Source organism: Mauremys reevesii, linkage group 9 (genome assembly GCF_016161935.1).
Source record: "Mauremys reevesii isolate NIE-2019 linkage group 9, ASM1616193v1, whole genome shotgun sequence".
Taxonomy (NCBI): Eukaryota; Metazoa; Chordata; order Testudines; family Geoemydidae; genus Mauremys; species Mauremys reevesii.
In genome coordinates this window covers 75,176,417-75,191,329 of record NC_052631.1, presented here as the reverse complement: position 1 = coordinate 75,191,329, position 14,913 = coordinate 75,176,417, and the positions used below count along the sequence as shown (strand labels likewise).

General features: G+C 42.4%; 1 protein-coding gene across 1 annotated transcript in view; it reads left to right on the top strand.

Annotated features, from left to right (window-relative positions):
* The window catches only part of LOC120371602, a 42,184-nt gene that overhangs the window by 8,633 nt on the left and 18,638 nt on the right, over positions 1–14,913 (top strand). Inside the window, exons 2-3 of the mRNA XM_039487496.1 lie at positions 8,018–8,123; positions 10,482–10,673. Coding sequence (XP_039343430.1) covers positions 10,522–10,673 — 152 coding nt within the window. The 5' untranslated portion in view covers positions 8,018–8,123; positions 10,482–10,521. The remainder of the gene's footprint in view (positions 1–8,017; positions 8,124–10,481; positions 10,674–14,913) is intronic.

Genomic DNA, 14,913 nt, shown 5'->3' with positions numbered 1-14,913 from the left:
TTGTAAATACCTCCCTTCAGAAATAGAATTGAAGATGTATAAACTTGGACAATAATATGTGCATTAAAAGTAAAGATGTAGGTGTTTCATTTTAAACTTTGGGAGAAGTGATGGTAAAATCAAAGTACAAATATTGTCAGCCATAGAAATCATAGCAATAAATTGAACATGTCATGAACATGTTTTGTAATCAGGTATGGCCAGGGGAAAGAGGTATGGATAGAGTGGTACTATACTCCAGTAATGCTTGGCATCCAGAAAGGTCTTTTAAGGACCATCACAGTAAGGTACATTTGAGAGCAACCTTGAGCTGCTCTAAGTTGTGCTGGGGGCCAAAATGAGCCCAGCCAACCCAAGATTGAAAGGAGTGTGTTTTAAAAGGTAAAGTAAAGCCATCTTTATTTCCACTGGGTACTGCATCAAGCAGAGCTCAATTGCACCTAAAGAGCTAGCTCACTTCCTTTAAATAAAATTACATGAAAATTTCTCAGCATTTCTAAACTCCAAATGGGAAAATGTTTGGAAGCCATTATTGGCCTGACAGCATGTTAAACAATGTTAGTGCATTTATTCCTGAGTAAATGGCTTTTTGATCAATGTCCTTCAGAATCACCTTAGCTCTATAGCTAACTGATATCAAGATGTCTTGATAGATGCAGGCCACAATATTCTTTCAGTGTTCTACCTCTTCCAGTCCAATGAAATGAAATATTACAGACTTTTTGGGTGCCATTGTGTCAGTGAAGTAAGATACATGAATCTTTGCCATACAAATATTAATCATAAAATGAAATATTAGATACTAAAATGTGTTACTGAATGTTTTAGGTTTGACATTTTGGTTTTTTCTTTTTCTCTTCTCTTATTTGATAACTGTTACACAGAAATTGTGCCAAATAGGAAAAAGGTAGATTTTTTTTCTACAGTCATTATACATCTTTTTGTTAATTCTAAAAATGTTTACTAATAAAATGCTTTATATTCATTGTGTTAATAAGGCTTCCGTTTCATAGATTTCATAGAGTTTAAGGCCAGAAGAGACCATTAGATTATCTACTCTAACCTCCTGCATATCATAGACCATTAAATTTCGCCCACAGTATTTCAGTCCTCAGAAAACCAAATTGTTGTGAAAAGCTACATTAAAGAAAGAAGAAAGCTAAACAAATAAATGTTCTTATTGAATCTCTTTCACCCTTTATGCCACTAATGTGATTTTATTTACTTGATTACAAGAGTTCAGAAAGAAAGGGGTTAATAATAAAGATTTTTATAGACATTTAGTAACTATAGAGGATTTATATGCTAATAAAAATGCCAGTACGTTTATTAGAGAGAGGTTAATTAGTAATTATATGCAGGGAAGGATGCTATAAACCAAGTTCAAAATCCATGATCTTTGATCTGCTATGATAAAAGTAAAAGGAATAGCTGTTACTTTTAACAGCTGTTCAACAAATAGAGGAGAAGAATTTGAGTCGTCTCTTACTGTAACAGCTTCACAATGTCCAATTTCAGCGACTTCTTACCTCTCATTGTCTTACTGTCGAGTGTTTTGCTGACTGAACAGTCTTCAGAACGTAAGAAATATTTGGGTTTCTTTGCAATATAGAAAAATGTTTTCAAGAAAAGTCCTGCTTACCTATTCACGCTTTGACTAGTGGACAACATTCTTCTCTTGTGCTAGGTGGAAATTATGTTGAAATAGGAAAAAAGCATAGATGTAAGGATGTTTTTATGATAACTAACAATGTGTATATGTTATTATTAGACATTCTAGGCTTTTTGAATTCTGCAAGGTTATGATAATCTAGAGAAAAGTTGGCATGTGAGATATAAGAATACCTGGCACTTTTGTTGTTAAAACTTTTTTGTCAGTCAGGGGTGTGAAAAAGCAGACGTCTTGGTTAGGAGATCATGCAGACTGCATGCAGACATGGTGAAGCAGTGACATCTAATGTGAGCTTAATAGCTATGGAATCCCATGCTGACCAGTGGTTCTGGAGCAGAACCACAGGCACAGAGTGGTGGGATTACCTTGTCATGCATATGGAGATGACCAGCAGTAGCTCCAGAACTTCTGCATGGGGAAGGACACCTTTATGGAGCTACATGAGGAGCTTGCCCTGACCCTTCAGCACCAGGAGACACATGAGGGCACCCATTCCAATCCAGAAGTGGGTTGCCATTGGCATCTGGAAGCAGGGTGCCCCAGACTGCTACAAGTTGGTGGCTAAACAGTTTCATATCATACCAACTGCTGGTGCTGTAGTGATGGCGGTTTGTGAGGCAACCATTGCTGTGGTCTACCCATAGCTGGTGAAGATTGCTAATATCCCTGTGTCATGGGGTTTATGTACCCCATGCTGGACCAGTGACCAAAAGGTTAATACAGGCACTGCTGGCCACTGCTGATTGGAAGCCTCAGAGTAGCTGGGAGGATAAAAGGGCTGGGAAGCAGAGGGGCATGGTGGCTACCAGAGGAGTGAGCAGACTGGAGAAAGGAGCTCCTGCCAGCAAGCTACTCAAGAGCTGCCCAAAGACAACATCCCAGGAGAACACAGGCAGGAGAGCTTGCAGAGATCCAGGAGAGGAGAGGAAAAGAAGCTCAGGGCATTGTCAGAGTCAAAGAATCCTGATTCTGCTTACCTAGCTCGAGAGCCCTGAACTGGAACCAGGAGTCCAGGTAGGGTGGTATGCTCCAGTAGGCAGTACCAGCAAGAGATTTTTAGCGGGTACAGAGCTGCACTCTGCTCCTTAACGGATCAGAACATGGCTAGGGAGGGCATTCATTCTTTATATGGGTTTAACAGCACAATACATATGCTAACAAACTTAAACAAAGGCTTTGTTTAAGTTTGTTAGCATATGTATTGTGCTGTTAAGTTGGTTAGGAGTCCTCAAGAGGGGAAGAGGGGGATGGAAGGTGTTTAAAAAGTGGTTTTGATTCCTGCTCCAGCCTCTGGACTATGAACATATACTGATGGGAGCATTCTAACCAAGGGACTGAGAACTTTAAGGTAATCTAGAGCCTTCATATTTCCTTGATCCTTTGCAGATGGACTTATGAGTTGTATATGGTACAAAGACTGTTCTAGCCTCATTGATTGCTGATTTCTCCCTTGTAATGGACAAAAATCAGATGTCAGCTGACTTTCCTCACATGAGTCAGCAGCCTTTGATATCTGTGGTATAAGCAACATAGCCCTTGCTTGCGTGGATTTGTTCTTTCCTCTTCAAATGTCAAAGCCTGTTCCCACTGAAGTCAATAGCAAAACTTAATTTGATTTCAATGGGAACAGAATATGGCCCCAAGAGATCAGAAAATGTGATTTGATCAATTGCTTATCTGTCCAGAGACAGTTCTCATGCACGTTCTACCAGGCTGATTTTGATTGCCCCTCCTATATGGCATGCTGAGGAAAATAATAAAACAATTTGGGCTGTAGTTCTATCAAAATGCACACGGCACACACAATTCTATGCCTCTGTTCCATCAAACCCAGATCGCATAGTGGAGAGCAATGCTTAGGCCTTGTCTACACTGCCACTTTACAGCGCTAAAACTTTCTCACTCAGGGGTGTAAAAAAACCACAGCCGCTCTCGACGGGATAGATGTCGTCATTCCCGTTCTGCTTCCTGCTCTCCAGTGCGTTCCTCCTGCGGTGGTCAGGCAGGCTCCTTTATGCTTTCCCGCCATTTCCCCTCATCAACAAGGTTCTGCAAAAGATAAAAGTAGACAAGGCGAGAATCATCCTCATAACCCCAGCATGGACCCGCCAGCACTGGTACGGGACCCTCCTTCGCCTCTTGGCGGTGCCCCCGAGGACGCTGACGCTGCGCCCGGACCTCTTCTCCCAGGATGGGGGCCACCTCCACCATCCCAATCTAGCCGCACTCCACCTGGCAGTGTGGTTGCTCTGTGGCTAGACAAGGAGGAGGGCAGGTGTTCCGAGCAGGTAAGGCGGGTCCTCCTGGAAAGCAGGAAGCCGTCCACGCACCGGACGAACCTGGCGAAGTGGTCCAGGTTCTCCAAGTGGGCGAATGAGCGGGAAGTTTCTCCCTTCTCTGAACCTCTCCAGCTCATTCTGGATTACCTCCTGCCCCTTAGGGCCCAAGGACTGGCACCCACCTCGGTCAGGGTACACCTGGCAGCCATATCGGCCTTCCACCTGCCGGTGCAAGGGCACTCGGTCTTCTCCCACTCTATGACCTCCCGTTTCCTGAAGGGCCTCGACCATTCATTTCTGTATGCTAGACCCCCCCGTGCCACAATGGGACCTAAACCTGGTTTTGTCCCGACTCACAGGGCCTCCCTTTGAGCCGCTGGCCACGTATTCCTGGTCTCACCTCTCATGGAAGGTGGCCTTCCTTGTAGCGATCATGTCGGCTTGGCAGGTCTCGAAACTTAGGGCCTTGACCTCGGACACACCCCCCCATACGGTCTCCCACAGGGAAAAAGTCCAGCTTCGACCACACCCGGTGTTCCTCCCGAAGGTGGTCTCCACCTTCCATATGGAACAGAGCATCTTTCTTCCCATGCTCTGTCCTAAGCCCCATTCCTCCAATGAGGAACACCGCTTCCACATGCTCGATGTGTGTAGGGAGCTGGCCTTTTATCTGGAACGGACTAAGCCATTCAGGAAATCCTCGTAGCTTTTTGTCGCCTCGGCTGAGAGGGTGAAGGGGCAACCTATTTCCACCCAGCATCTTTCCCACTGGATCACCTCATGCATACGCATGTGTTACGATCTGGCAGGGGTTCTCCCACCACCGATTGTTAGCCCATGTCCCTATCCAAGACATTTGTAGGGCAGCCACTTGGGCCTCAGTTCACATATTTACTTCACATTACGCGATCGTTGCCTAGTCTAGGGATGACATTGAATTCGTCAGGGCGGTACTCCGTCCCAGTCTATCATGAACTCCTACCGACCTCCAACAGATATTGCTTGGAATCACCTACAGTGGAATACACATGAGCAATCACTCGAAGAAGAAAGGACAGTTACCTGTTCCGTAACTGGCGTTCTTCGAGATGTGTTGCTCATGTCTATTCCACACCCCGCCTTCTTTCCTCTCTGTCGGAGTTGTCTGGCAAGAAGGAACCGAGGGTTGGGGGAGCACATGGCTCCCCTTATAACACGATATACAAGCACCATTCCAGGGGTCACCGCGGTGCTCCCCCAGTACGGGTACTGCTAAGGTAAAAACTTCCAGCACCGGTGCACATGGCGAGCATGCATACCTACTGTGGAATAGACATGAGCAACACATCTCAAAGAACGCCAGTTACGGAACATGTAACTGCCCTTTATGCAGGCCTTGCATAATAGCACAGAAGGAGGTAAATGAAAACTAACGTGAGCCGCACCAGCGAGATACATGGTGCCAGGGTGCTCAGGAGATATGGCATTTACCTACTTGGACAACAACGGACATTATTCCCTCCTAATAATATGAATAGAAGCGATGTGTCATTGCCCACTATTATATACGGATGCATCCTATCCTCCTGCTCTGACTCATGAACCTATACCCTGATTTAAGGACATCTGGCAGAAGAAAGTTTAATTACACACAGGAGTAGTTGCAGGATGAGAGTAGAATGTGCATTTGCCAACTTGAAGGCAAGATGGTGCTGCCTACAAAGCTGTTTGGATGTTAGCATGCCCAGTGCCATTCATGTTATTGGGTATTCTGTGCACTGCACAATATATGTGAAGCTAAGGAGGAGAACTTTTGCCACAAGTGGGTCAAAGACAGAGCTGGTTTGCAAGTCAGCACAAGCAACCAGACAGTGTGCCTCTGATAAGCAGGGCTGGATCCCAGAGAGCAAGGGAGTATGGCATGCCTTGTGTACTCATATCCTTGCTTTACATGGGGAAATGTGATGATGTGGAGTAATATGATTTGCCCATACTGTACATACAAATTTACTAAAAGGTGTGGTATAAACTTCCTTTTTCTATTTCCTAGGCACTCAAGCACTTTATTAAAAATAAACACAAGCAGCCTAGCCACAATTGTTAATAAAAGTTAAGTGCCAACAAAACCAATCGTAATGCCAATCAGTGTAGTGTAGCTGGTAATCGACCAATATACCTGGTCTCATTCCCTCTTAGACACGTCCTCGTAGAGGTGCTAGGTTTGGATACATCTCCCCAAATCATGGACTCTACTAACCTTGCACCAGAGGTCCACCAAACATTGGTGTGAGACCCTGGCCAGCTAGCAGCATGTGAGGTGAGGATCTCCCAAATGATATTTTTTTTCAAGTGCTGTGTAGAAATGGAGCAGGCCTTGTGGAATGTAAGGTTCAAATGCTAACTAGGAGTATATAAACTGGTAGGTGACCTCCAGTGCAAGGTTAGTAGAGTCCATGATTTGGGGAGATGTATCCAAGTTGATAAAAAGGCAGGGAAATACAGCTTCTGAAGGATTGTGGGAAAGCACTGGAGACCTATCAGCAACCAGGTTCTGGAACCCAGGATACAACCTGCATCCACACTGCAAAGTGGGTGGGTTAGAGTGAAACTGACTTCTAACCTACATCCCCAGGTGAATAAGCAAGCCTGATTCACAGCACATACAAATCCAAGTAAAATCTTTGTGTTTGTGGATGGTAGGGGGTTAGGTAGGACTAAAACTGAGGTAAGAGCCCAAGTGTGATGGGGTACTACCTCACACAGGCATAGAAGGGGTTAATCATGCCCTGCCCCAGAAGGAGCAATGGAGATGAGTCCTCTGAGCGGCCCAGAGAGGCTGCATGGAGCACAGCCAATCGGGAGGAGTTGCAGGGAGCAACCAATCCAGGCCTGGCAGGCTCAGATAAAAAGGAGCTGCAGAGCAGGGATGCTGGGAGACCAGGGAATAAGGACTGCCTTCCTGGAGGGCTGAGAGAACCAAGCACCTTGGACAGAACAGCTGCTAGCAGGGACCAGGGAAGTGAGAGTGAGCTGCTGGCTGCTGGGACTGAGCAGCTGAGTGCCCTGAGGTAAGGGTGAAGAAGGTGCTGGGGCCATGGGCAAGTGGCCCAGGAAATATAGCAGCATTGACAGAAGTTACTGAGGAGCAGCAAGAGGCTGCTATTTACAGGGTCCCTGGCCTGGAGCCCAGAGTAGTGAGTGGGCCTGGGTCCCTCCCCACTCACCACAGGGGAAGTGGCTGGACTGTTGGACAGAGATACCTCCTCCCCCCCAGAAGGGGGAAACACTGAAGGAAACCTGGATGGTGACACAGCTGGAGGGGTGAGTCGCAAAGAGGACGCTGCAGTTCTGCAAGCTGAGAAAGGAGCCATAGGCTGGAACAGAGAGAAAGTGACGGTGTGCAGACAGTGGACTTGGGTGTTGGCCTCGAGTTAATCCCCAGCATGACCAAGAGGAGGCACTAGTCCACCAATGAGGGTGACACCCCATGACACCATTATTTCTGCAGTCAAGACATACCCTAAGTGGCCATTCTCATTGTGACATCACTTCCTGCCATTGATTCTATACTTAGATGTATTTAGTATGCTATTACAGTGTCTTGATTTTGTCAGCTGTCAGCCAAAAATCTAACTAAAAATATTCTGTAATAAAGGTTAAAGTCTGATCCTCTAACAGGTTTTGCAGGCCTCATGATTTCTGGTGTCTAACAAGGTTTAAATGACCACACTGAGAGAAATTCAGATATAGCAACACAGTTATTAAATCATAATACCTGCATCTGATGGGTATGATTTACTCACTAATGGAGGACAATGAGAATGTAGGATACAGATTCAGAATAAAATAACTTGTGGGGGTAAGGCTTCATGTTTAAAAGGAGGAAATAATGAGGCTTCAAAATGGTTCAGAATGATCAAACAGGAATTCTTATTCACTTGGGGGGTGGGGAGAGAGGAAGTAAGACTTACAGTTTAAAGATTATTTCACATAAATCCTGAGTTTCTGATGCAGACAAATATCCAGCATGCTCATCTGTATTACTTCACAGTTTAAGTAATTTAAATGTTTGTCTTTTAATTTACAGCCAATTGCACTGAGATTGCCGACTTTGGTAATTGCTTGGGTAATACAGAAGGCTTCTGTCCAAAGGATATTGTTTGCGGGTGTAAAGACAACAAACCTTTTTGCAAGTAAGTATTTTGGATGTGCTATGTAAGTGAGGCATCTACAATATATTTTTGCTGATAAAGTAAACGAGGACCCTGCAATCTGATCCATGAAGGTTGATCCCGTTGTCTTTTGGGCTCTGCACAGGCACAGATGGCTGTTCACAAGAATCAGATTCAGGATCAGGTCCTAATGTTGCTATTTTTTACAGCATATGTAAGCCATAAAGTTTATAGTTAAAGTTACATAGAAGACATATAACCCTCCATTTTCTCATGCTGATAATTGTCTCAAATATGTTCTGTTTCATCTTAAGCTTGAGCAAAATCTGTTTAAGTACAAGAATTTAAGATTTTTTTTTTGTGGGTGGGTATCTCAAAAACAGTAGAACTTGAAGGCAGAGGCTTTAAAAAATAGGAGCCTACAGTTAGGTTTTTACATCAACATTTAGGCTCCCCCAAGTGGTCTGATTTTTCAAAAGTGCAGAGCAACCATTGGTAGGAGTTGCTGAGTGGTCAGAACTTTTGAGAATTAGGCCATTTATTTGGGAGCCTGAATGTACATATAGAAGCTTAATTTTAAGTTCATATTTTTAAAAATCTTAACCCAAACTTCAAATGCCACATGTGTTTAGTATTAATTGTCTGGGATATTGTAGTAAAAATAACAACTGAATCATTCACAGTACAAAATTTCTGCTAGCCTAGGCAAGGCCATCTCTAGCTATTTTGGTGCCCTATGCAGCCCCCCGGGCCTCCACGGGGGGGAGTGGGGAGGGCTGGCCCCAGGCCTCCGTGGGGGAGCTGTGTGGAGCCCCACCCAGGCCTCCATGGGAGAGGGGGGCTGGCCCCAGACCTCCGCGGAGATGGGGGCTGGCCATTTCCTGCGGGAAGTGGAGTGACTCGGCCCCAGCCTGCTTCGCTCCCCTGGCTCCCAGCTGTGCCGCTGGCGAGTGCTGGGGTGCGGTTTCCCCCTCCCACCTCAAGCTTGGGAGCCAGGGGAGCGGAGCAGGCCGGGGCCAGGGCGCTCTACTTACCACGCGGTGAGTGCAGGGTCCGGCCTGGCTGCAATCTTCAGGGAAGTGGGGGTGGGGCTGGGGCGGGAGCAGTACGCAGCTGCGCAGGACACCAGGAAATGTGGTGCCCAAAATTTCCTGGTGCCCTATGCAGCTGCGTACTTTGCGTATGGGTAAGGATGGCCCTGAGCTTAAGAGTGGTGTTACAATTCTGTCACTATGGAGTACTGTAAATGCATAGTCAAATGCTCTTTGTGGGTGCAAGGGTTTGCCTGTATGGAGCCAGTTGTAGGACTGAAGCCTTAGCTTCCTTTTAATTCTGTTTTCTGCCGGCTTCCTCTAACCCCACCCTCAAAAACAAACACAAGAAGACATTGCCTCTCCCCATCCCCCCAAAAAGGCAAACTACATGCCAAAACTTAGGTTAATGCAATATTAGTTTCAATTTTAAATACGTAGGAAAAACAGAAGAATGTTTCTCATACAGTAATAACATTAACTCCCCCATTTTGCATAATTGTATGTTCCTATTTATTTTGATTTTATAATGATATCACACAAAAGTGTGTACCTAAGGCTCTAAATGCTTTTTACATCCATTAAAATACACTCTTTAAATGAGAATAAAACTAGTGTCCTCTTCTCATCCTCAAAATCATCTTTCCTTTTTAAAGATATCTAGCCATTTGAGCTGAAAATACAAGTACCGAATTAATCTTTTGTATCCAGCATATTAGTCCTTTATGTGGCATATACTGTAGTCAGTCTCTGCTGCAGGAAGTTATTAACTCAAATACCATGGTAGGATAACTGAAAGAAACCAGCTTTAAAAATAAAAGTAAATTAATTAAAAACAAAAAATTTTTAAAAACCCTACCCCAAGCAGGTAGAAGAGCCAGAGACTCCACCAAGTTCACTATGGACTTTGCTCTTGCTGTTGATTTTACATGGAAAGTGCACAGATATGACCGTGGTGGACAGCAGTATAAAACTTTATGATAGATAATGCTTCATAAAAGTAATGGATCTGTGGACTCCTAATATGTAATAATTGGAGATATACCAATCTCCTAGAACTGGAAGGGACCTTGAAAGGTCATCAAGTCCAGCCCCCTGCCTTCACTAGCAGGGCCAAGTACTAATTTTTGCCCCAGATCCCTAAGTGGCCCCCTCAAGGATTGAACTCACAACCCTGGGTTTAGCAGGCCAATGCTCAAACCACTGAGCTATCCCTCCCCCTCTCCTGACATACTTCACTCAATAACAGAACAAAATGTTTTCTTTTTTCTGAATTACTGAAGGGTTTTTTTTTAAATTAAAATATTGTTCCTTTTAAGAAACATGCTTTTTTTTTTTTAATTGGCAGATGTCCTTACTTCCGAGGCCTCTGGGGAGATTACTGGTACATGGGTCACAAATGTGAACAACTCTGGAATACTTTGGACTTGATTTTAATAACTGTACTTCCTGCAGTAGCACTGGCTTTCCTAGTTGGTGTAATAATACAGTGCGTCTACTACTGTAAAAACAAGTCAAATAAAAGTGTTAAAGGAGCTAGGTAAGTTATTTTTATACATAATTAAATGTTTTTGCTGATCAAAGAAATGAATCTAGAAATAATTAACTCCTTATTTTATGTATATGTTGGACAATTTCAATAGAGGATCATAATTTTTCACAAATCAGCTCACAAGAATTGTATGGAAGAGTTGGTCTCAATATAATGGAACAGATACCCAAACTTTGTGTGAAGTGTAAAGCAAAGAAAATCCTGGTATTTAAATTTATTTGCAACTTCTGGTGATTTTAAATTAACTGTGTTTACAGTCCAAAATCTCCACCCACTTTGTATCTGATATAATTTAGGACTAAATCAAAACATCATATCAAAACTATGGTTGTCAAACTATTTAAAAAAATTGTGATTAATCACGAGATTTTAAAAAATCGTGATTAATCACATTTTTAATTGCACTGTTAAACAATACTAGAATACCATTTATTTAAATATTTTTGGATGTTTTCTACATTTTCAAATATTGACTTCAATTACAATACAGAATACAAAATGTACAGTGCTCGCTTTATATTATTTTATTACAAATATTTGCACTGTAAAAAAGTAATATTTTTTCAATTCACCTCATACAAGTACTGTAATGCAATCTATATCTTGAAACAGCAACTTACAAATGTAGATGTTTTGTTTGTTACATAACTGCACTCAAATAAAACAATGTAAAACTTCAGAGCCTACCAATGCACTCATTCCTACTTCTTGTTCAGCCAATTGCTAAGACAAACAAGTTTTACATTTACGGGAGATAATGTTGCCCACTTCTTTATTACAATGTCACCTGAAAGTGAGGACAGGCATTCACATGGCACTGTTATAGGCAGCATTGCAAGATATTTACGTGCCAGATATGCTAAACATATTTGTGTGCCCCTTCATGCTTTGACCACCATTCCAGAGGACATGCTTCCATGCTGATGACAGGTTCTGCTCGATAACAATCCAAAGTAGCGTGGAATGATGCCCATTCATTTTCATCATCTGAGTTAGATGCCACCAACAAAAATTTGGTTTTCTTTTTTGGTGATTCAGGTTCTGTAATTTCTGCATCAGAATGTTGCTATTTTAAGACTTCTGACAACATGACATCGTCCCTCTAAGATCTTGGAAAGCTCTTCAGATTCTTAAATCTTGGGTTGAGTGCTGTAGCTATCTTTAGAAACCTCATATTGGTACCTTCTTTGTGTTTTGTCAGATCTGCAGTGAAAGTGTTCTTAAATCAAACAACATGTGCTGGGTCATCATCTCAGATAGAATGCGGGTAAAATTACAGAGCAGGAGACATATAATTCTCCCCCAAGGAGTTCAGTCACAAATTTAATTAACGCATTAGTTTTTTTAAGGAGCATCATCAGCATGGAAATATGTCCTCTGGAATAGTGGCCAAAGCGTGAAGGGGCATACAAATGTTTAGCATGTCTGGCACATAAATACCTTGCAACGCCAGCTATAACAGTGCCATGTGAATGCCTGTCCTCACTTTCAGGTGACATTGTAAATAAGAAGCAGACAGCATTATCTCCCATAAATGTAAATAAACTTGTTTGTCTTAGCAATTGGCTGAACAAGAAGTAGGACTGAGTGGACTTATAGGCACTAAAGTTTTACACTGTTTTAGTGCAATTACATAAAACAAATCAACATTTGTAAGTTGCACTTTCACTATAAAGGGGTTGCACTACAGTTCTTGTACAAGGTGAATTTAAAAATACTATTTTGGGGTTTTTTTTACAGTTGTAAATATTTGTAATAAGAATAATACAAAATGAGCACTGTACACTTTGTATTTTGTGTTGTAATTGAAATCAATATATTTGAAAATGTAGAAAAACATTCAAAAATATTTATAATAAATTTAAATTGGTATTATTTAACAGTGTGATTAAAATTGCAATTAATCAATTATTTTTATAATCGAGTTAATTTGTTTTGAGTTAATCCCTTGATTTAACTGTGATTAATTGACTGCACAATTCAAGTTATTGGGCATTTTACCTAACATAATCACATCCACCAAAACAAGACCTTTGTTTCCCTCCACCAGGACTGACCATGCAAGCTGTTTTTAATAAGTCCCCTTAACTGACTTGCTAGGATAAGCTGAGCCTACAATATTTGTCCTGCCTGATTTATGAGAGTATGCTCATAGGGCTTGGCTGCCTTTCCTCAACCTCAAACAGACTCAAGAGTGAACAGACCAGGATCCTGCCAATTAAGCACTATTTATCCCAGTCATTGGCATTTTGAGCAGCTACTTGTGCTCTGTATACATCCCAACACTTTGTGCGCTGTCAATGAGCATCCCTAAGTATTTAAAGAATGAGGGGCATCTTTGCCCTAAGAAGCCATTTGGTTCATGCCTGCTGTCACTAAGGTGTGTATGTGCATCCCAAAACATAGCAATTAAATTTCACAATACTATGCAAGAGCTAACATTTTTATATGGCTCCCATGCTAAACTACAGAGCAACACAGCCCACTGTAGAAGATCCTTAAAATATCTGCAAACTCAGTACGAGAGCCATGATCTAAGGAGATGTGGGAGAAATCTCACCAAAAAAGCATTACATGTCCTACACTGAAAAGAAAACCACTATAAATTACTAAAGGAAAATTATAGCAAGTTAATACTGCACTACCGCAGTGAGAAAATAAAACCTGTTCTGGATGTCTAAGCATACAGGGGCCATCTGCAAACACCAGAGAAGGGGAAAGTGGGCTTCATTTCAGATTATAAGGGGCTTGGAAAAGTTAACTATACAATTTATATGATATAGCCCCTTACTGCAGAGTCTCCATCTTATTTATTATTAATCATGTGTATAGTGCTGTTGACCTACACAGTGCTTTTTAAACTGTATAATATGTAATCTGCTGTAATGAGTTTCTAATGTAAGGTAGGTTTCAGAGTAGCAGCCGTGTTAGACTGTATCTGCAAAAAGAACAGGAGTACTTGTGGCACCTTAGAGACTAACAAATTTATTTGAGCATAAACTTTCGTGGGCTACAGCCCACTTCATCAGATGCATAGACTGGAACATACAGCAAGAAGATATTTATACATACAGAACATGAAAAGGTGAAAGTAGCCATACTAACTGTAAGAGGCCAATCAATTGAGATGAGCTATCATCAGCAGGAGAAAAAAAACAACTTCTGAAGTGATAATCGAGATGACCCATAGAAGGTGTGAGGATACTTAACATGGGGAAATAGATTCAATTACTGTAATGGCCCAACCATTCCCAGTCTCTGTTCAAACCTAAGTTAATTGTCTCTAATTTGCATATTAATTCAAGTTCAGCAGTCTCTCTTTGGAGTCTGTTTTTGAAGTTTTTTTTGTTGTAAAATTGCCACCTTCAAGTCTGTCACTGAGTGGTTAGAGAGGTTGAAGTGTTCTCCCACTGGTTTGTGAATGTTATGATTCCTGATGTCAGATTTGTGTTCATTTATTCTTTTGCGTAGAGACTGTCTGGTTTGGCCAATGTATATGGCAGAGGGGCATTGCTGGCATATGATGGCATATATCACGTTGGTAGATGTGCAGGTGAACGAGCCTCTGATGGCGTGGCTGATGTGATTAGATCCTATGATGGTGTCACTTGAATAGATATGTGGACAGAGTTGGCATCGGGCTTTGTTGCAAGGATAGGTTCCTGGGTTAGTGTTTATGTTGTATGGTGTGTGGTTGCTGGTGAGTATTTGCTTCAGATTTGGGGGCTGTCTGTAAGCGAAGACTGGTCTGTTTCCCAAGATCTGTGAGAGTGAGGGATCATCTTTCAAGATAGGTTGTATATTTTTGATGATGCGCTGGAAAGGTTTTAGTTGGGGGCTGAAGGTGACGGCTAGTAGCGTTCTGTTGTTTTCTTTGTTGGGTCTGTCCTGTAGTAGGTGACTTCTGGGAACTCTTCTGGCTCTGTCAATCCGTTTTTTCACTTCAGCAGGTGGGTATTGTAGTTTTAAGAATGCTTGATAGAGATCTTGCAGGTGTTTGTCTGAGGGATTGGAGCAAAAGTGGTGTATCTTAGAGCTTGGCTGTAGACAATGGATCGTGTGGTGTGTCCTGGATGGAAGCTGGAGGTATGTAGGTAAGTATAGCGGTCAGTAGGTTTCCGATATAGGGTGGTGCTTATGTGACCATTGCTTATTAGCACAGTAGTGTCTAGGAAATGGACCACTTGTGTGGCTTGGTCTAGGCTGAGGTTGATGGTGGGATGGAAAT